The sequence below is a fragment of the Trichosurus vulpecula genome, chromosome 7 (assembly GCF_011100635.1).
Source record: "Trichosurus vulpecula isolate mTriVul1 chromosome 7, mTriVul1.pri, whole genome shotgun sequence".
Lineage (NCBI taxonomy): Eukaryota > Metazoa > Chordata > Mammalia > Diprotodontia > Phalangeridae > Trichosurus > Trichosurus vulpecula.
The window spans coordinates 208385942-208409586 of NC_050579.1; the positions used below are offsets into that span (position 1 = coordinate 208385942).

At 36.7% G+C, this 23645-nt stretch overlaps 1 protein-coding gene across 1 annotated transcript in view; it reads right to left on the reverse strand.

Annotated features, from left to right (window-relative positions):
• COL19A1 (collagen type XIX alpha 1 chain) overlaps positions 1 to 23645 on the reverse strand; it is a 398183-nt gene that overhangs the window by 247830 nt on the left and 126708 nt on the right. Inside the window, exons 10-12 of the mRNA XM_036768309.1 lie at positions 15812 to 15865; positions 2890 to 2943; positions 1131 to 1166 (exon numbers count right to left, since the gene is read on the reverse strand). Of these exons, the coding sequence (XP_036624204.1) occupies positions 1131 to 1166; positions 2890 to 2943; positions 15812 to 15865 (144 nt within the window). The remainder of the gene's footprint in view (positions 1 to 1130; positions 1167 to 2889; positions 2944 to 15811; positions 15866 to 23645) is intronic.

Consider the following 23645-nt stretch of genomic DNA (forward strand, 5'->3'; position numbering starts at 1 on the left):
TTATAAAGACTAGTTTCATATATTAATGAGTGTAGCCCACAATGGGTCTTTAGAGCAGAAGTATGAATTCTGTCAAAGTCATAGGATCATTTAATAGTCCTTGGAATTCCTGCCCTTTCCTGATGTGACAGAGACCCAGTTCACAATAGTACAAGACATTCTTTTAACTTGACCTTCCCTGACGGGCTGGCACTTTAAAGCTGATAATTTAAAATACTTAATATGTGCTATTAACTGCTGCTGCTCTTTCTATGTATATTAATTGACTGTTTTAAATTGAATACTTTCACCTAGAGGGCACCATTTTTATAAACTGAATGAATAAATAAGTAATGTCAGCATCAGAAAATTATAGCTACAATTGATCTTAAAAAAAAAACTTGATTCAAACAATTGCCTTTTGCTTTTATAATTAGGAAGATTAAGTCATTCTTAGACCAAGAATTTTTAACTATTAACCTTTAAAGACTCAGAAAGTCTATAATGTGAACAGTGCCCAGATAGAATATTTCTATAGTTATGATTCCATACTTAATAAATAATGGACTACTTAATTCTAAAACAGTTTCATTATAGATTCATTATCTGTTTTTACATAAATTATTTTTCAAATGCTATAGTTTTGTACATTCTTTTGCAGATGTTAAAAAGTAACCACACAAATATCCTAGAATTCTGAGCAACAATTAGACCATTTACATAGTAGTTTTCTTTCACTTTTGGAAATCTTTATTTTTGCAAAACTTATTTTTGTGCCAGTAAAGGTAAGCTATGATGCTTCCATTTGAATATACTATTAAATGTGTTTTTAATTTGCAGCAAAATGTTATGAAAATAATCTCAGTGGCACAGCATATAAGAGGTAATGCACTGAATTGGGAATTATAAGCTGTGGGTTTTAATACCTGCTTGGGTACCATATAACAAGCTTTGTGACTTTGGGCAAGTAACTTGCCTTCTTTGGGCATTTCTGATCTTATCAATAAAGTTATTTCCACAGTAACTTTGAGCTCTAAGAATTATAATTCTAGTTCCAAGTGTAGTATTAGTGTAGTGCAGATAAAAATTTGGTTGAAAATATGTGGGGATTTATTTTTTAAATTTGTATTTTGGTTTTTACAAGCACTTACGATTAAGGCTGGTGGTCCTGGAGGTCCTATTTCTCCCTAAAACAATGAAAAGGGGAAAAATCACAATTAGCAAACTTTATTTACATTTTATTTCTTATTTTTCTAGGTGGTTGGAACCAATAACCATATATAATATCAATTTTGCAGTTATGGAAAACAGGATCTCATCTCAAGAAAGTATTGCATAGCATGAAAATTGTATTATGTTCCTACTCCCTCCCACAATATAAAAATCACCTTTCATACCCACATGCTTTTTGCAGCAGAAGGACAGGTTTCAAAGCAACCAAAATAATCTAATTTTCTAATCTTTTGTCTGCTAATCCAAAATTAGAATGAATATCTTTTCAAGCCTGGTGGCTTGCCAACAGGGCAGCTGGGAAATGTCACAGTAGCAGATAATTTTTCTGATGCAAAGTTACTATTAGGATCAGCGAAATAAGTGGCTCAACCCACTTCATGCCTCCCAGCTGCAAGAAGATGGCCTGCTGCCTCTTCTAAAGAATATAAAGGCAGGCAGCTTCACAAGTCTATACAAATTACAAATATTGAACTTGTTTCATTGACCTTTGAGTAAACTCAGATAATCAGGTATAACTAGTAGACTAAACAAATGCATGGAGTTTGTGTGAAGTATCTGAGAAATTGACAGGTTGCAATCTGCCTCACTGGAGGGACTTCCCATTTGACAATCCATTTAAATGTTTGAATATTTTTGATTATCTGAAAAATGGATCATTTAAATTGAAAGAGCAAAAGATGAATTTTATTAACCTCAACAATACATTAGCAAACTTATTTTCATCTTCAGTGCTCTCATTCTAACTATAAGAGCTCTGAAATAGTGGACACAGATAGAAATAGAGAAACAGATGTCATTGCTCAGCCTTGACTATACTTTGGATGTTCACACTGACCCCAAATGTGGGCTTAAGGCCCATTTGCAAGATGACACACTGGTACATAATATCTCGAAATTAGGAATAGAACTCTTAGCTACATGTGGTGTTCACGCTTGGACCCTGTAGAACCCTAAAAGACAACAGACACTCTAAAATCAGCCTTTGGGAACAAATGTTAAAGTTATCCATCTTTTGACATGGAAGAGCTCATGGACTCTAGAAAGAAACATAACACTGAGAATAGAAATCAAGATGAAGATGTATTCTATTATCAGAAAGCCACTATATGGCTGCTGTCTGAAAAGTTGAGACCAGTGACCTTGTTCAGTTAATGCTTGCTTTTTAATTTTTCTTTATTCTTCTTTCAAAGTCATTGCCAATATGCTATTACAGGATAGTTAATGAGGAAGAGTGGGGATAAATGGAGCGAGCAATCTGTGGAGCAAAGTTAGTTATCTCCCCCTGACAACCACCTGCTTCACCTTCAGACTCACACCTCATTGCTACTGGCACTGTTCCCACAGCTGCCTTGGGAGGTTTCACCTAGTGTGATGATATAACAGCTACTGCTGTCAAGCAAGCTGAGGGGATGACCCTGCTGTAGAGCAACACAAGTTGATAGTGAGAGAGAACTAGCATGTTAATTGTTTTCAGGGAGATACTAAAATGATCCAAAAATATTTCTTGCTTGTGCAATTTTAACAGCAATTGGTTAATTTTAAAATTGGTTTGGTAGTTAATACTCTTCTAGTGAAAAGTAATTGCTGGGGGAAGTGGGGAAAGAGGTGTGCATATGTGTGTTAAGGCAAAGATTTTCATTTATTCATGCTCAGCATGTCTTTGCAGAAATACAATACCTTTTCTCCTTTCTGGCCACGTGGACCTGGAGGACCCAAGTCACCTTTCAAACCCTGTGCAAAAGGAGAAGATCTTTGTAAACAACTTACAGTAAACTTCCATTATTAACACAATTAGTAATGAAATAAACCAGAATTGACTAAATTCCCAAACTTGATTTCTCAGTTCACAGCAAGGGGAGAGGTAGAGACAACTGGCACTAAAATGATCAGCAACATCTGGGCTATGGTGGGGACAGAAACATTAAATCAGTGAGTGATCCAAATACTGCATATTTGTGCAACTTCACTTCCTGCTAAAATTACATTAATTCACCATCTGGAAGCACATCATTTAGAACTATATGAGCTTTTAAGTATCCACTTTAGATTAAATTTGTGGATGCTGTAAATACCCCTGATTTAGCTTTGATTTGGCCTTTATTAAGCTTGCCAAAAATTCAAGAGTTAAATCAAAAGCTTTTTTTTGCAGTTCTATCTAGAAACCAGAATATGGAGGGGGCAGGGAAGAGGGGGAAAAAGATTCACTCTCTCATAACCCTCAAAATGGGAGCAAAAAAAATCACTTTCCTGATTTAGATTTTTTTTAAGCTCAGCCATGTCTTTAATCCCTATCTACCTTTGCCTTCCTTACTTGGATTTGCAAAGATATCAAATGTAGCAACACAAAACACTGAAAACCTATCAGATGAATATTTTCATGCATTTTTCCAGGCTCTGGGGCATTTTAATGGGTATTCAGTTGATCTGGCTCAGAAACGACAGCTTTCAGAGATATAACAATAGATTTCACTGGAGGAGATCAGTTCTATGGCTGAATGCATTCATGGTGTAAACAAACAGAGGTGGATAGACACATACTGAGTCTGTGATAAATAGGAAAAAGAATCTTTCTTCATCCTTAATATTACACTATAGGCTAGAAAGGGACAATAATGGAATAAAAGACATACTCAGAAAATCACACAATGTAGCATATAGATCTATGCGCCATACTGTGCTAGCCAGAGGGCTTTAGCTATTACTGCCCTGCAAATTCCAGGTGAATGAATAATGCCAAATGCCAGCACCTGGAGTCACTCAATATAGAAACCAGTGATGAATTGGGAGGGGAAAAAAAAGAAAATTAGAGAATTGAAATGACCCTGCTTGAGGCAGGTGCAGAGTTAACAATACTCTGAGGAATCAAAAAGCATGGATAAACCCAAGGCTCAAATCGGCTATGGATAATTTGTGTCTTATGACTACTTCCCTAGACAAGATTCATTAGCTACAGTTCTTCCTTATACACTTTGACATTCTCAAGGAAAAACAGAAAGATGAGTGAAAAAAATCCATGAGGAAAACCACAATGTTTGAAGAATTTGTCTTATTATCAAACTACAGTGCTCTCCCTCACCTCCAGAGTCCTAAAAATCTTTTTAATACAATTCTTGTGGCCAAAGATGGACACAAAATGTTCTGAACATCTGAGAAAGAAAACCATGACATTCCTGCAACTAGTTGTGACTAAATTTTTTAAAAAATTATACATTTTCTTGGTTGAAGACTATCAGGGGCCAAAGACTAAGAGAAAGATGTACCCCAACTAAAAGAGACAGCAAAAGTAAATAAGTCACAGAATGAAATGCCAAGGAAATGAGTTCCCCTTCATCCTCATAGCCCATGATTAGATTTCCTCTCTTCCCTACCAACAGAACATTCTGATTCCTCATTAAATCTGTCTCCTGAGCTTATTAAAATCCAAGGGGAAAGGGGCTGTCATATTGTTGTGATGTGGATTAAAAATGATGTAGTTTTGGGACTCTAGAAATAGTACCCCATCCTATCCACAACCTCAGAAAGATTCAAATTGTACACAACAATTCATTTAATATTTATAAATGCACATTCTATAAATATATAACATATATTAGAAGATATTTGAAATCATACTGTGGTATTCTGTCTACTCATCCAAATATTTATATAATTTAGGCAAAATTCATGATGATTGATTTGTTCATGTTTCACCTGGATGATAAGTTCATAGAGCTAGCTCAGAGGCTATCTAGTTCAATCTACTCATTTTACAGATAAGGAAACTGAGGTCCAGAGAAATTATATGACTTACCCAAGATTACTCAAGTGGTGAGCAATAGAAACGGAATGTGAACCCAAGACCTTTGATTACAGAGCTCTTTCAGCCATATCATGAGTCATGTGAACAGTAGTCATAATTAATTTAGGCATTTGGGGGGCTTAGTTTATTTTCTTTATGTGTTTCTGTTTTTTAGCATTCATGGGGAAAGTTAGAGCCAACCCTGAGAACCAGCCTTTCTCCATTTCTAAACATTCCTCAGATGGAATACTCTCTGTCAGAGACCAGGCCCAAGAAGCCTTCTCAAATAGTGCTGGTAGGCATTTTGTAGAGGGTTTTAAGAAATGGGGTTTGCCACAGCTCTTTCTTCCAGACCACCTACTTCACAGAGTGGCTATGAAATTGTTTTGCAAACCTCAAAGCATGATAATAAATGTGAAAGGGCTGTTGTTGTTGTAATTTCCTTTCAATGGCCACTGTTGCTGTTGGTACTAACATTGGTGCTACCCAGAAGAAATCCAGACCTTGGTGGCTTCTGTTGATGATTCCTCTTCAGAATGACATCAGCAAAAACAGAGATTCTCCATTTCCTTTTATGAAGCATACGTTTTGGCAATGGACAGCTGGCATACATTCCCTCCACTGCTACTAGCCAAGTTCTTACAAATGCAAGGGTGTATATATTTTCTCAATGACATGAATCCCTTAGAAAAATCTCTATTTCTCTGTCTCTCATTGTCATCAAGTGAAGGGCAGAATTGCTTTGAATTAAAAGAGCTGACTTTCATCCATGCTTAGCCCTATAATTCCCAAATAAAATGGGATTCAATGGATCACTCAACAAGTATAAGAGTATTCTACTTAGAACTCAAATAGTGGTTAGATTATGATATTAATCTCTTGAGGTTGGGAGAGTAGCTATTTTATGGTCTATTTTGCTAAAAGATCAAAAGATGGAAAAAACAATTCAGGTTATTTGCTCAAAATGGTTGATCCCTCACTGAAATATCTGCATTTGTTGCTCAGCCATAGCTTCTGACTAACATCCTCAAAGCATTTATGAAGCGTTTCCTTCATAGACAGATATGGTGTGAGGTACTGGGAATACAATATGAAAAGTAAGGAATATCTACCTTCATGTAGCTTAAATTATACTGGGGAGACCAAAGAATGTTTTGTTAAATGTTAGCTCCTATTCTCAAGAAGAAAATACAAGCAGGTCCCAATTAGTGCAAACAATGAAGCTCCTGAAGTAGATGCATGTATTCAAATTTGTACTATTTGAAGTGATAATTCTATAAAATATGGTCCTTGATTCCTGCCTAGTGGAAATATGCTGTACAATTTCAAATAATTTGACCACTACAGGGGATTCATTATATGCACTCATCAGGACCTAGCTCTAAAAAAATTTAAGAGTTACTCAAATAACCTACAAAGTTTACAAAAATTCTTAATGAACTTAAGGTCACAGTGAGAATGTCTAAATATGGCAGCCCACGAAGATTAAAATCTTCCTGTATGACATATCCAGGACTTAATTCCTGTTCCAAGTAATTGAGATTGTTAGCAAAATTTCTGTTTCATGGTCTCCACTCAGTTTAATGAATATTTATAACATAACTTATCTTTTGTTCCTGTGCAATAAAATTAAAGGGAAAATTATATTTGTCAATGCTTCCTTTTTTGTCTATTAGACTAGGCCCTTGCAGACTAATTTCCTCTGTGATAAAGTAAAATAGCGTTGGTACGTAGCAGGCACTTAATACCTGTTTATTGACTGATTTTGGAACCAAGATACTATAATTGGGTCTGAGAAATAGATTGGTTGTTATTAGTTGTTCAAGTCATTTTTCAGTCATATCCCAATTTTTGTGACCCCACTTGGGGTTTTCTTGGCAGAGATACTAGAGTGGTTTGCCATATGCTTCTCATTTTCCTCAGATGAGGAAACTGAGGCAGAGAGGATTAAGTGACTTGCCCCAGGGTCCCAGAGCTAGTATGTCTAAGTGCAGATTTGAACTCAGGAAGATGAGACTTCCAGATGCCAAGCCTAGCACTCTATCTCCCGTGTCACCTAACTGCCCCCAAAATATAGTGGTAATGCTCTTCTGTTTGATTGTATTTTTCTTATTGTTTCACATAGGTATTATTATCAGGAGTTGCTGAGTGCTGACATGGCAGGAGCCAACAGGTAGGGAGGAAGCACAGGGCTGATTATGAACTATAAAGAGGCAAAGGAACAGACAAGAAGCAAGTAGAAGATTCACTTCTGATAAAAGTAGGTACCTATAATCTCATTTCTTCATAAAATTCACATATGTGAAGATTCTTTAAAAACACAGCAATTAACTTTGTATGTCAGAGAGAGCTAGGCCCTCTCTTATAGAAGGTTATGTTCTACTTGGAACCTAAGTGGTAGTTAAACTATGATATTAATCTTTTGGGATGGGGAAAGTAACTGTTTTATAGTATATTTTGTTAAAAGATCAGAAGCAACTCAGTTTGTTTGTTCAAAATGGTTGATCCTTCTGACTACCATCCCACAGCAATATAATGGCAGCTGCCACCAGGGGAGATCCTTGACTTCATATGTTTTTAATTTTTCTGTATTCAGTAGTATAGAGTTAAATGGTATAAGCAGATTAACATGATTATTTTGAAAACATCAGTAGTGCATTCCTATAAAGTAATGGATTTTAGAGGAACTAATAGTGATAGGGAAAATGAGACTAAATCTGATGACTTGTATAGTTACCTTAATCCACAGTAGCTTACTTGAATTTTCTGAAAAGCGGTCATGTCCATTAGTAATGAAATGGAACTTATTGTTGTATCTAACATGATTTTATTTTTTTAACTTTCCAACATTTCTTTGATGGAAATAATTTATTTCATTTAAGCTCACAATAAGGTTCATTTAATGACATATTAAAATACATGGAGGGCTGCATTTTGAAAAAGAACCAAAAAGTTCAACCTGTACCTAACATAACCTATTTAGCCTAAAAAAGCTGGAAAATGAGATTCTGCATTTAGCAATTACTATCACCTACTGTTTCCTAAATTACAGAAATTCAGTTCATTTAAATAGAAAAAAAAGTTGTACCAATTACTGACTATTTGCAAAACTCCATGAAGGGTGCTGAGGGAGATTCAAAGATTCTCTGTCCTCAAGGAATCTATGGTCCAGTAGATGAGATAAGCAGTATACAAAAATAACCACAATAGATATAAGAACTAAGATGCTCCAAGAAGAGGAAGCAGTTTCTTGTACTCCAAGGAATTCTACAATAAAGCCACAGAAACTAATAGGTGAGAGAACGTGCATCAGGGGTCAGAGAAAGAAGTTAAGAGTAGTTAATGATTCCCTGCTCACCAATACTAAGGCAGCTATTTCTCAACCTAATAATAACAATACAGAACTTGCTGTCCTTGGGCATGAATATAAGACATATCCATAGAACCTTCTAGGACTTATCAGAATAATGAGTGCTACCCACTTAAGGGTGCTTTCCATCACCAGAAGCGGTGTGAATAATACTGCCAGAGGTAACTTAAAAAGAATTGACAAAAATTATTAAATCTTGAGCAAAAAATGGAAGGCAACAGTAGCAAAGATTATATGTTTTTCTCATTGTTATCCACTGAGGGCAAAGGAATAAGAGGAGAGAAGAATGTTATAGGAAGTGAACAGTGGGCTAAGAAGGAGATGTCTAAGAATGGGATTTGGACTTTTGGACAATGGCTTTAAATTTAGATATAACAGACTCCTTACCAGGAGCGTTATAACTAACAAAGACTGGTAGGAATGCATTTTCTATGTGTCTTGAAAACCATTCAAAAGGGCTTTAAATAAAATGGCTTGGGAAGGAAAAAAAAACTTCCCTAGATATCATAGAAGATAGCTAAAATTAAGTAACAATGGAATTTGAGACACCCAGAGATACCGACAGGAAAAAAAAATTCAAAAAAGGGAAACAGAAATAAAAACTGTGGCTTTAAATGTTGTTGTTCAGTCATTTTAGTCATGTCTATTTGCAACCCCATTCAGGGTTTTCTTGGCAAAGATGCTGGAATGGTGTGCCATTTTTTTCTCTAGCTCGTTTTACAGTTGAGAAAACTGAGACAAAGAGGTTTAAGTGACTTGCCCAGGGTCACACATCTTGTAGGTGTTTGAGGCCCGATTTGAATTCAGGAAGATGAGTTTTCCTGACTCTAGGCTTGACATTCTATCCACTGTGCCACCTAGCAGCCCCAATATCCTCAAATGCTCATACACAAATACCCAAATGCAGAATTAGAGGTTCTAAGGCAAAGAGAAATTCAAATTTGATCTCATAGTTACCAGGGAGACTCAGTGAGATGAAACTCATGAGTAGGATATAAGGCTTTAGAAGGAGTTACTCTATTCAAGAGGAACAAAATAGGGGAATGGGAGAGTATTGTATATTAGGAAGGTATACTCATGGTAAGGAAATCCAATAAGCAGATATAGGGGAAGTATTTGAGTGAGAGAAAATGGAGGAAGAAACAACTGATTTTGTCATCGAAATATGCTATAGACTATCTAGACAGATACTGGAAGAGATGAGGAATTTGGGAAAGAGATCGCAAAACTGGCACAGAGACATGATATATTAGGGACAAGGGACTCCAAGTATACAGACCGGGGTGGGGAACCTGTGGCCTTCTGGGTCCTTGGTGAGGACTATTGACTGAGTCCAGGTTTTACAAAACAAATCCTTTTATTAAAGGGTTTTGTTCTGTGAAGATTGGATTCAGTCAAAGGGCCACACTTGAGGACCTAGAGGGCCACATGTGGCCTCAAAGCCACAGGTTCCCCACCCCTGATCCAGACATTTACTGGAACTCTCTCTTTATGCAAAAAGTAGGGCAGCTAATACATTCTTAACTTATCTTAATGATAATTTCATCATTCAAAGAGTAGAGGAACAAAAGGATTATTTTTTGTTGTATCTGGTTCTCATCAACAGAAAAGAAATGGTTACTGGAGTACCATAATGGGAACATTAGGAAGGAGTGACCATTCATTTCTAGAATTTGTGATGGAGAAAGAGAGGGAATACAGGCATAGTGTGACAAGTACCCTTGATTATTAGAAAGCAGATTTCAAAGTGTTCAGAAGGATAGCTTCAGTACCAGGGTCTAAAATTCTACAGGGCAAGTTAGCCCAGGAGTGATGGGAAACTCTCATGGATGATATTTAGAAGGCAGAAAGAGAAATAATTCCAATAATTAGGGGGAAATGAGATTTTTCTGATATGAATGCACAGGGAAATCACCCACCAACTTAGATTTTCTAAAAGATGCATGCAAATATGGAACAAAGAGCAGATAACAATGAATGTAAGTAGGACATGCTGCCTGGTTTGCCAACACTTAGAATGAGTGGATGCTGGTGAGGAAAGCTAAGGATCCTAAGGCAGGTAATAGATTTAGAGCTGGAAGGAACCTTAGAGACCATTTAGTCAAATTTCATCCTTTTACAGAAGAAGAAACTGATGCCCAGGGAGATTGTGACATGCTTAAAGTCACACGAGTAATAAATACCAAATGTGCAATGTGAACCTAATGGAAAGGGTTTTCTAAGTTGCATTGAAGCAAAGAGAAAGTTCAGAGAAGGGATGGGATTGATTGCCACTTGGTATGGATGGGATGATGAAAACTGGCAACAGAGAAGACAGAATTCCTTCTCAGTCAAGGTGGATGGCATTTGCTCTGTAATTGACAGAACAAAAATAGCCAAGAGAGAGTTAATACCCAAGATAACTATTGAGATACCAACTGAGTAGCTAACGGCAACTGATACATTTGTCAGGTAACCCAGATGAACTACATTCTTGGGGACTGAAATAACTGGCAGATGTGATTGGTGAAGCACTTCCAATGATATTTATAAGATCATGAAAAATGGAAAATATACTGTAGATGTGGAAAAGGGTAGATACTATTCTCATTAGAAAAGATAAGAAAATAAAGTCTGCAGAACATGGTCTGGTGGATTTGACCTTGATTCCTGGAAAAATTATACAAAGTCCCACTAAAGAGATAATAAATATCTATCAAAGAAACCAGTGGTTATAGAACCAATACAACTTCTTCAAGAGCAGGTCATGCCACACTAAGCTTATATCTTCTCTTAATAGTATTATTAAACTAGTAGAACAAGGAAATGGCATAGATATTACCTAGATTTTAGCAGAGCATTGGATAAAATTTTTTTGTGGAAGAGATATAGAGATATAGGATAAATAGGAAAATAATAGAGGATAGACAGTGTTACAATGAGATAGATTTTGAACTAGGTGAATGGCAGGAACTCAAAGAATAGCTATTAAAAATTCAATGTCTTGAAAATAAAATAAAATTTAAAATAATTCTATGTCAACCTGGTAATAGGTCTCCGGTACAGCATCCCAGGCAATTGTGCTTGCCTCAGTGCTGTTCAACAATTTTGTGAATGGTAGAATATTCATTATATTTGCAGATGACATAAAGCTGGGAGAGATAATTGATACATTGGATGGCAGAGCTAGAATATGAAAAGATATTTATAGGCGAGATCACTGGGATGAATATATTAATGTAATATCCAATATGGGAATATGTGAAATCTTACACTTGGAAACAATCTCAAAAGTACACTATAGGAAAGGAAGGGTTAAATAGTGGTTTCTCTGAGAAAGAGCTGGGCATTTCAGTGGGTTGCGAGCTGAACATGAGTCAGCGGTATGGTGTGACAATCAAAAAAGTTTTTATAATCTTAGGGTACATTAGAGAGGCATAGCTTCCAGGAAGAAAAAGGATAGCATTCCTCTGTATTGTGCCCTTGTCAGACCACAACTGGAGCATATTTAATTATGGGTATCACAGTTTAAGAATATTGATAAGATAGAGAGCTTCTAGAAGAGGGTGACCAAAATGGTAAAATGTCTTGAGTCCATGTCCCAAGAGCTTTTCATGAAACAACTGTGGATATAAGCTTAGAGAAGAAAACGCTTGGAGGACATAACAGTCATCTGCAAAGTTTTAAAGGGATGTGACATGGAAGACATATTCTGTTTGGTCCCAGAGGGTAGAACTGGGAGCAATGGGTGGAAGTTGCAAAGAGAAAAACTTAGACTTGATATTAGGAAAAACTTCAAAATGATTTGCACTGTTCAAAAGAAACCTGCCTCAAGAAGTAATAGGTTCTGCCTTGTTAAATTTATTTAAATAGTGTCTGGATGCACCTTTGTCCAGTAGGTTACTGCAGGAGGGGAACAACCATGTATGGGTTGAAGTAAAAAAACATCGGTGAAGATCCTTTGTTATAAGATTAGGCCTGGTGGTCTTGACACCACCATGACAGTTTCCCCTTAAGTGAGTTGTAAACTTATAGAACATTCCCATGGAAAAATACTGACAGTAATGTTTTTCAAAGGTTAGTACAGCTGTGTCCCCCAAATGACATTTTATCTATCACCAGCTTATTTTTGTTCCTGATAACAAACCCATGATAACATTTAGACTACTGCCAGCTTGTTTCCTCTCCCTGATAACAAGCTCCCCAAAATATTTTTCCTTGACCCCTGATATACAACTCAGCGAACTCCAAAGGGTGACCAGAATCAGAGTCTAAGAACCCCACCCTTAGAAGGGCACTTTGGAGGACCCACTTCCTTCTGAATGGACCCAGGTCTCTGTGCTCCCCAGTGCATCATTGCCCTCATGAGTTGCACTCTATGTTAATGTATATGCCCAAGTTGTATGTCAGGTTCCCTTTTCCTCTCTCCCCTTGCCCCTGTTCTCCACTGCTTGCAATAAAGCTTTGCATTGAACTGACACTCATTATTTAACATTTTATTCTCAGCACCCAAGCTCATTAAGGAGTAGTTTTCCCAAATGCCTCTGGCTGGCACACAGACATTTGCTTACACATAAACTGGGCCAGTTCTCACTCCATTTTCCCACGCTGTCTCTTTAGCAAAGATGGGGGAAAGTCTAATTTGATATACACTTTATACTTATTTTGTTATCCACTAGCATGTAGAAGAATGTAGCAGCACCTCTCTCTTCCTGCCCTAAATACTTCTTGATTGATATATTTTAAATCAGAAGTTATTAAGCTATGGTTTATGAATTTGTAGTTTAAAAAATACATATTTCGATAATTGTATTTCAATATAATTGTTTTCCTTTGTAGTCCCATATGTTTTATCTTATGCGTTTAAGAACTTTATTCCAATAAGGTCCATAAGTTTCACCAGATTGCCAAACAGGTCCATCATTCACACGTGCACGTGTGCACATGCACACACAAAATTAAGAGCCCCTGTTCTAAAGGATATCCTGAAATCTCTAATGTTTCATGACATAACACTATCTTTCCAAAATACCAGTGGAATGCTACCATAACTGATAAATTTATGTGAATGTTCCTAGTTCCTTACCTCCTGACTCTTATTTCTTCTTTAATCATACTCTTAAAATTTCATTCTCCCAAATTTTACAGGTTCATAGTTTTAGAATTAAGAGGAATCTTAGCAGTCTTCTAGCCCACCCTCATTTTATAGAGATGTCCTTGGATGTTAAGCATTAAAGTAAAGACAGTGAGCAAAAGTTTTCCTGGGAGGACTTCAGTACAGAAGAGAGATAGAAAACAAATGTAGCTAAAGAGAAGGGGAGAAAGCCTTCTCTTGATCACCTTGGAATGCTTACATGACCATACTCTATGTAGTCATGTTAAAAATGGGGAAACTTAGGCTAAGTGATTTACCCAAGATCAGAGAAGCTATCATTGACAGAGCTGGGATCTGAACCACAGGTCCTTTGATTCCAAATCCTTCACCCTTTCCTCTGTGTAGTTTGGCCTTTGTGAACTTGTAAAATATCTTTTTCTTATTCTTCTTTCCTCCGCATAGACATTGGTTGGGGCAGCTAGGTGGTGCAGTGAATAGAGCATTGGCCCTGGAATCAGGGGGACCTGAGCTCAAATCTGGCCTCAGACTCTTGACACTTACTAGATGTGTGACCTTAGGCAAGTCACTTAACCTCAATTGCCTCACCTCCCTCCTCAAAAAAATAGACATTGGTTTCAGTTTAGTCACCTTATGGAACAGTGCTTTAGACTCATAGGATGGTAGATTCAGAGGCAGAAGAGACCTTAAAGAACTCTTTTTATGAATCAGTAGATTAAGCCCCAGAGAGATACCTGCTGCTTCTCAGTCTCTTTTGCAGTACTAATGCCCACTAAGTGTGGATATAACCTAAAACTCTGTCCTGTGCCCGTTTCTCTTTTTTCTTTCATGAATTCAATTATCATTTCTATGCAGATGGATCTCAGATCTGTATGTATAGTTGTCAGGGTCACCCTCCAGCATCTGATATAATGGATCACTCAGAACCGGAGGGTTTAAACAAACTGTCCTTTTGTTAAAATCATACTCCAATATCCTCAGGTAGAAATAATTCTCAAGGAGGAGCCATCTCTGGGGTGGTGGGGAGGAGGGAAGGAAAAAAGGGAAAAATAAGAAAGTTACATGATAACTTTATTATATGTTTAAAGGGAATAGCAAGTTGTACATAATAGATTTTCAGTTTCATGTATAATGGTATAATCATCTTTTTCTTCATTCTAGTATATTACAGAAATGCTTGCTATTTATTTCTGAAGTTCAGAACAAAATAAATAAGTAAAAAAAATAATTCTCAAGGAGATATAGAGGATAAAAACATATATAAAATCTGCCAGCAACAAAGTTAACAAAGCAGTCAGCAAGGAAGATTCAAGGGGTGTCAGAAGCTTCTCTCCAAAGTCTCAGAACACTACTTTTAGACATCTCTTGCTATAAAGGTTCACAGCTGGGTCCTGGTTCAATTTACATGGGGGCATTGTATGAATGTACATATCCATATATCTACATGTAAAACAAATGTCTCCCTCCTTAGAGATAAGAGCAGGAGCAATTGTGCTTTTGTTTTTGTATTAACAGCAATGACCATAGTGCCTGGTATACATCAGGAGTTTAATAAATGCTTGCTATTCGGCTAATGTATCTTGCCTAAGGTCATACAGGTAGTAAGACACAAAGCAGGATTTTGAAGTCAGGGCCCCTCAGTCCAAAGTAGTCAGCCCTCTTTGCATTTTACCTCACTGTGTTTCTCAAGAGTATTACAAACTTTTCCACTCTTGAAAGCCACCAGTTTTAATAACATTCCCCAAATAATAATTTACTTCTAATTAAAGAATGTTAAGTAAAACCAGGGGCTATAAAGAAAACTTACTTTTGTGTTGCAAAATAATGGTCAGTGGACCAAAGCTTTACTATATTGTGTGCTTTCTAATCGTTTCTTAAATATTAGTTTTATTTTAGCTCTGTGCTTTCAAAGTCATTTGTTCAAAATAGAATATAATCCTGATCATTACACCCATGTATTGTTTACTTTAAGGCTTAACATTAAAAGTGTGAAGTAATTATGTGACTAATTTATACACACCTTTCCAAAGTGAGGTTTTTGCTGAGTTATATGGATAATTGACCTCATGCTTTAGATTTATCTTGGGACAATTGATTCATCATGTTAAGAGTACTGAACTCAGAATCAGATTTAGCTCTGCCACCTTACTTGTGTGACCATGGGAAAACATTTTAATATCTCTGGGCTTCCTCATTAATAAAATAGGAATGGACTAAATGAGAAAGCCTCTAGTGCCTTTATAGTATTCAATTTATAATCTTATGACCTATGGATCATCAAAGCTTAAAGGTGTTAGATGCATATCAAATATCATTGTAAACAGATTACATGGGTAAAAATATCTGGAGTTAGACTTACATCTTTTCCATGAATGCCATCCAGTCCTGGATCTCCCTTTTGTCCCTGTTCACCCTGGGGGGGGGGCGGAGTAGAGGGAAATGTATAAAATAAAAATAATGTATTTGAAAACCTTTCCAAGGAAAAGAAAAGATTAGATCCTACGTTCTGCAACTTACTACATACAGCTATGTTTGCAAATACCCTGAAGAACCTTCCTTAAAGAATAATCCTGGATTCCCCAAACCAAATGCTCAGAGAGTTAGAAAAAGTTTCAGAGGAGAATAGCAGGTAATAATTAAGTAGAAGGATACAAGGCTAGAATCATTCATCTTCTTCATCATCAAAAATATTTATTAAATGCCTAATATGAAGTGGCAAAATATTAAACACTGTACCATGAGCACTACACAAATGCAAACCCCATTCTCAAAGGCAGTATAATCTTAGATCATATTGAAAATATAGTGAACAAAAACAACATAAAAATTTTAAGTGAAAAAATTGACTGTATAAGACATATCACATACAGGTCAAAGTTAAGTGCATCTAAGCATATTTCAACAATGATATTAAAGTGGGGGAAGAGGGAAGATAATTATATAATTACAGTGGGGAGTCAGGGATAGAGTATCTGTGGAAGCTCTATTTCTGCGAGGAAGGAAAAATATTTTGAGGTTGCTTTTAAGTTTAGCCTAAGAAAGAGAAGGCAGAAAATGAAAATTAGCTCTGCCACTTTGCCCCAAAGTGGAACAAAACACAAACAACTATAGCATGGGAACTTAAAATTAGAGCTAACATATTGTATTGGACTACAAGAGCAAAGCTCTAGCAAGTCCTGAGAAATATCTCTTAAAATGTGATAAAACAGCCCCCAAAGCCTTGAAGGGTGATCCTAACAGAAGGTAAGAGGATACATACATACACACACATACACATGCACGCATATACATGCACATACTGACATATGAAAGAATGTGTGAAAGGTCAATAATTTCATCCGTGAAAGGAACTCCTTCCACAAACTTAAAGCACAACCAATCAATGGTTTATTTCAGAGCACAGCAGAATAGAGAGAGAGGCAAGGATTAGTGAGATTAGCTCTGTAGTGAGATTATATTGAAGTGAGATTATATTCTGGGAATACATTTCAAGGGAGAGGGGAGAAGGTATAAGAAAGTCATTCAGGCAAGTGTGGAAACTGAGAGATATTTGAGGCCTGAATGCTGGTGATCACCATGTCCACCTCCCCAGTGGAGTATATATAGCAAAGATGAAAGGCAGAAAGAAATCTTCATCTAGAACAATTTATCAGAATCATGTGCACCTGAGCTCATCTCTAGAGTTCTGTTCTACACAGAGGTTGAATGGAAGTACTTTACAATCTAACATTTGACCTTGTAAAACAAAATCTACTAGGTTAGAGTTTGGGGTCAAAATTGTTTAAATATAATTTTTCTGTCAAGTATTAAGGAATAGGAGCTTAATACAGACTTAACGTATTGTGATTTTTTTCTCTCAATTCTCCATTTTATTTTGAAGCCATATTATATTATGCTTAGTTTTTGTCAACATAAATAATCAATACTCAAATGAATCTATGACCACATTGATCTGGATGTTCCTGTCATATATAGATCCCAAGTCATCTATGCTTGCTCACTCTAGATTTGTTTTTTTCCATATGCTCCCATGAATTTGGCATAAAGAATCCACGCAAAGTGTGGGAGGCTTTCCTTGCTCTCTTCTGAGATGGAGAGGACACAAGGGTACACTATGGCTGTACACCTGTCATTCCTCATCCTTGCCAATCCATATTCTCTTCCTATTACCTAGTTCTCTGGTAAAGAATCAATAAGATAATAAAGAGAAGAATGAGTGCCGTTGGGCACCTGTCATCTAAATATAAAACTGGAAATTAAAAAAACAACCCTAATTCATAGCCGAGTCCAGAGATAAAGTTTGGTCATGTAGAAGTGCCTTTTATCATACATTATTTTTTAACTTACAGGACAAAATATTTTTTCCCATATACAATTTCTTTTTGACTAATAAAATTTGACACAGTTAAGTACTTAGTACCACATATGTGCTTGATGTATGTTTGATTGATGGTATGACAATGAGGATATCGATTAAGAAAAAAATGATAATGATTAGTACAACTTGACAACTGAATAGATGGAGGAATAGGATAACTTTTCAAAAGCTTATGAGCTGCATTCAAATTTAATCCAACAAATAATTATTCATGGTCAACTATTCCTAAAACATTGCACTGGATCTGGGTCAACACTGAAATATTTTATTTTTTTAATCAATGAACATTTTTAACATTCATTTTTAAAAATATGATCTTGAGTTCCACATTTTCTCCCTCCATTCCCTCCCTCCTCCCTAAGATGGTAAGCAATTTGATATAGGTTATACATGTGCAATGATGTAAAACATATTTCCATATTAGTCATGTTGTGAAAGAAGAAACAGTACAAAAGGAAAAGAATACCAAAATAAGTGAAAACAATATGCTTTGATCTGCATTCAGACTCCATCAGCTCTTTCTCTGGATATGGACAACATTAACATCATGAGTCTTTTGAATTAGCTTGGATCATTGTGTGGCTGAGAAGAACTAAGTCAATCGTAGTTGATCATCACACAATGTTGCTGTTACTGTGTATGATGCTCTCCTGGTTCTGCTTACTTTACTTTGTATCAGTTAATGTAAGTCTTTCTAAGCTTTTCTGAAATCTGTCTGCTCATCATAACACTCAAAAATTTTAATAAGTGCAAAGAGGAGTACAGAAAGAAGTTCAGAAAAATTCATAGGCAAGCAGGACAATTTTGGAAATAATGAGCTGACTTTGTTTTATCCTTAAAAAAGCAAACATTATATTCTCTTTTTGTGCTTGACTTGGTATGCAAAACACTCTTTTTGTGTGTGTTGGTTAAGTTCAAAATTTTTTAAATATGTCTATAAAAAAATAGATCCAAGTCAAAGTATCAAGGACAGCAATGTGTGTGTTAGTGGAAAAGAAGTGGAAAGCCAGAGTCAAAAGTTCAGTCCTTTGCTTTAACTAGCTATGTGATATTAGGTTAATAATTTAAGAGCATTTGAAAGTGAGACAATGGATTAAAGTATTTTGAAGAGTTAGAAGTGCTATGGAAATAATAATAATTCATATCAATGTAGTACATTAAGTTTAATGGGCCTTTTTCTTACAAGTTGCATAATATTTCAAGTAATATTGTCCTCATTTTACACATGAGGAAATTGAGGCTCAGAAAGGGTGATTTTTTTTCCCATGGTAAAAACTAGTAAGTATCAGCACTTGAACCCAGGTATCCTTTCTCCAAGACCAGTGTTCTTTCTATATGAAAAAACCTCTCTAACACAGTATCTTTGCTAAGGAGATTGAACTTGGTTTGTTTTGTAAAATCACAAAATGAAACTGTACCAAAGGTCTATTACAAATCCCTGTTCAGAGACAAGCAGTAGCAATGCTTTGAATAGCTGGGATCTCAGAGGGGTTTTATTATCCCTCTAAAAAAAGGTCTATTTATGTCTTAAAATGTTCATAATTCTTTTAACTAAATGGCATGGAACCAAGATTACTCACCTAATTTCACTTGTGACATGAACCTAATTCAATTATGTCTCCATGGGCAGTATGAGAGAAAATGTAATAAAATAATTTTTGCAAGATCAGTTCCCATCAACTTTCTTAAATAAGTCACTAAGGAATCAAATAAATATATTAGTAGCTCCAGATGGCAAATATGATTAAGTTAATGTAATAGATTAAAACTTCCACTGATTTCCTATATTGATATCTCATTGTTGTGTGTGTGTGTGTGTGTGTGTGTGTGTGTGTGTGTGTGTGTATGTGTGTGTGTGTGTGTCTGTGGGGAGAACCCTAGGTACTGAAGGTTATGTCAGCAAAATGTGAACCATGACAGGTCCTAACAAGCTAGCAAGCCCTCCAGGATAGCTTTGGCAAGTAACTGAATGTCTATCATCTGAGGACCAGCCTAAATAAGTACAGAGTTGTCCAACAGATGATGAATTATTTCAGTAATGAAGACTTTCTACTAAGATAGAGAGGAGTTACAATCTACAGCAGGGGAGGGAACACACATAGTAATAAAAATCATACAATGATTGGACATAGAAAACAAAATTTTTTGGGGGTGGTTATGATTTCATAAATCTATGGAGCTCCTGGAAATAAACTACTTGGAGGCAGCTAAATGGCAGAGGAGAGAGAGCACTGTGCCTTAAGTCAAGAAGATATGAGTTTAAATCTTGCCTTAGACAATGCTTGGCTACGTGACACTAGGCAAGCTACTTAACTTCTGTTTGCTTCAGTTTCCTCAGCTGTACAATGGGGATGATAATAATAGCACCTACCTACTGGGGTTATTGTGAGGATTAAATGAGATAATAGTTATAAAGTGATTAAGCACAATGCCTGTCACATAGTGAACATTTTATATATATGCACACATATATAATGTGTGTATGTATATATATATATATATACATATATGCATTATGTATGTGAGCTTTTATTATTTAATATTTCCTTGGGCACTGAAATGTTAAGTGATTTGCCCAGGGTCACATAGCCTGTGTGTGTCAGAGTTGGTCCTTCCTGATTGTGAGACCAGCTCTCCAATGTCTCTCCTATTAGCAAGTCCTATTACACACACCAAAAAATGATCTTAAAAAAATCCCCAAGTTATCCAAAGGTTTTTAAGTCAGAATGGCCAGTCCTCTTTTTCCAAGCATAATTCCATACAAAAACAAGATCAGTACAGCTACAGAGTTCAGTCCCAGAGTTCATAGTACCAGGATGTCATGTACAATTAGATTAGCCATTTAACTTCTTGGCACAGTGTAGATAAAACATTTGGTTTTATATTAGCCCAAATCATCTCTAGATTCCTAAATAACAACTAGGACCCATAAGTAGGGTAAAAAAGTCATTACAATAAAAAGAACATGACTTTGTGGGATCAGGTTGCATCAGACAAATGCCTAGCTCCCTGGCTATCCTTGCATTTTTGCTTTCTAATCTAGTATGGATTCTCTCCTCCTCTAGCAATTGGTCTTCCTCCTCCTCTCTTCCTCTACAATTCCTACTTATGGGTCCTAGTTGCTATTTAGGGATCTGGAGATAATTTGGAAGAGCAATGTGAAGCATGGAGTTTATGGAGAGGAACACTTTCCTTCTGTTTCTCTACCTTCTCGTTTTACCCCACTCCAACTTGAGCCTTTTATTCTCAAGACAAACCTAAAGTTGATAGTGAAAAACACTGTGGGATTTTTTAATGATCAGCTAAAATTTCAAAGACATGCTTTCTTGAGTTAAAGCTTTTCATTGACACTTGAATTTGTCATAACCTACAAAATATTTGATATTATGTCACAAAAAATTGAAGTAAGCTGCACTTCAAAAAAAGGGATTTTTTTTTGCTTTGTTTGTCAGGTTGAAGATTTAGAACTATTTCCAAATTTTACAATGGAATCTCAAAGTAGTTTGACCATCAGTGTGCTATGTAGGACTATTTCCAAACTGCAGAGTCAGCAATAAAGTCCCATGTCTTTTTCAAACTTTTTTTTTTTGCTTCATTCTGTGAATGGGACAACAGGAAACTCGATCCTCACAGAGAAATGACTCAACCTATCCCAGCTGCTACCTGAGAATACTATGAGAATGACAGCTTTGGAAACCTGTTCCTACAGCCTCTCCAGGGGGAATATGATAGGGGTTTAATGACTCACTATCTCTGAGTGGCTCTCTCCAACATATCCCTTACTTGAGCTATCTAGATGGGCAGGGGATTTTCCCCTATCACTTGACTGGGCAAGGAAAATCTGTCAAGTTTTCCAAGATCTTTTACCCTATCACTGGCTTAAGTTCTCCAATGATGGCCCCAATTGAAGAACCTTCTCAGACTGTGGTCAGAAGAATCAGAGTTCTCCTTTGCAAAATATCTCAGCATGAAAATGGAGATGCTTCCTTAGGTTTCCAGCCTCCATGAAAACCAAGTTTTTCACATTACATTCTCCAAATATTTAAAATGATACACCATTCACTTCTTTAATCATCAACAAAGATTAGTTGGTTACTACTAGTAATGGTAATTAATAATAGCTAGTTACTGCACAGTGTTTTAAAGTCTACAAAGTAGTTTACATATATTATCTCATTTTCTTCTCACAACAACCCTGGGGGGTAGATGTTATCGTTAACCCTATTTTACAGATAAGGAAACTGAAACTGAGATTGGTTAAGTGCTAGTTGTGCAGTGGATAGAGCACTGGACTTGGAGTTAGGAAGACCCAAGTTGAAATTCAGCTTCAGATATTACCTACCTGCCAGGATTGCTGTGAGGAGAAAAAGAGATAATATTTTTAGAGTGTTTTGAACCATACTAATGCTAGATATAATGATGATGTGACTTGCCCAGGGTCATATAGCTAATAAGAGACCAAGGTGGGATTAGAACTCAGTTCTTCTTCACTCCAAGTCCAATGGTAGTAGGAAAGCATTCTAATAAGGTGTGGGGAGACAAAACAGTATAAGATACAATTCCTGACTTCAAAAGGCTTTGTTCACTTACTCTCATTGGATTCGGCTTTAGGAGAGAACAACATACACACTCAATTGGGTATCTTACTCTACAGGAAAGTAGGGGGAAAGGGATAAGATGGGGAGGATGATGGAAGGGAGGGCAGATTGGAGGAGGGAATAATCAGGAGGAAACATTTTCAAAAAGGGACAGGGTCAGAGGAGAAAATAGAATAAATGGGGGGCAGCACAGGATGGAGGGAAATACAGTTAGTCTTTCACAACATGATTATTATGGAAATATTTTGCATAACTACACATGTATAACCTATATTGAATTGTTTGCCCTCTCGATGGTGGATGGGGAGGAAAGAAGGGAGAGAATGTGGAACTCAAAAACCACATGTGTTCAGTCACAGCTGTGATACATCCTGAGTCACATAGAACCCATTGGGGAAGGGACTTGCCTAAGGTGGAGCTTGCTTAGGAGGAGGTTTGCTTACAGGGAGGTTTGCTTGTAGGAGGGCTTTCACACCTTTTGGTACTAAGCTAATTAGGCACTGAGTCACAAGAGTTGTGATGCCTTCTGGCTCTGAGCCTATTAGACAAAAGTGTATATATATTCTGAAGTTGGTATTTTGCTTTGGGGGCTTGTTCATGAGAAGGACCTTTTGATTTCCTGGATGGGACTCTGAGTAGCCATTTGTTAAGAGCCCCCTACTACTCAAATGTTGATGCTCCCCCAATCTGGTAGTGTATGTAGGTGGTTATATTGCTTTGTTTAGACAGTTAGAGGCTTGTCTGTTGGATCTCTGTGCTAATTTCTCTGCTTGTATTTTCTCCACATTCAGGGTGCTGACCTTTCCCTTGAACTAGTGAATGATTTATATATGTTTGACTAAAGGAAGATTGTTGACCCCTTTAAAGTTGCCTTTCCATTAGAAAAGCAGATCAAAAAACCTGTGCTAGCAGGCTATCCTGGGTGTGCCAGGGTGCTTGCTGTTACAGAAACTAAGGCAAACAGGGTTAAATGACTTGCCCAGGGTTACAGAGTTAATAAGGGTCTTAGGCTGAATTTCAACTCAGGTCTTCCTGACTCTAGGCCCAAAACTCTATCCACTCAACCACCTAGCTGCCTAATTACCACCTAAGTAAGGATATGGGGCAGTTAAGTGGCCCAGTAGATAGAGTGTTGGGCCTGAAGTCAGGAAGACTTATCTTTGTGGGTTCAAATCCAACCTCAGACACTTAATAGCTGTGTGACCCTAAGCAAGTCA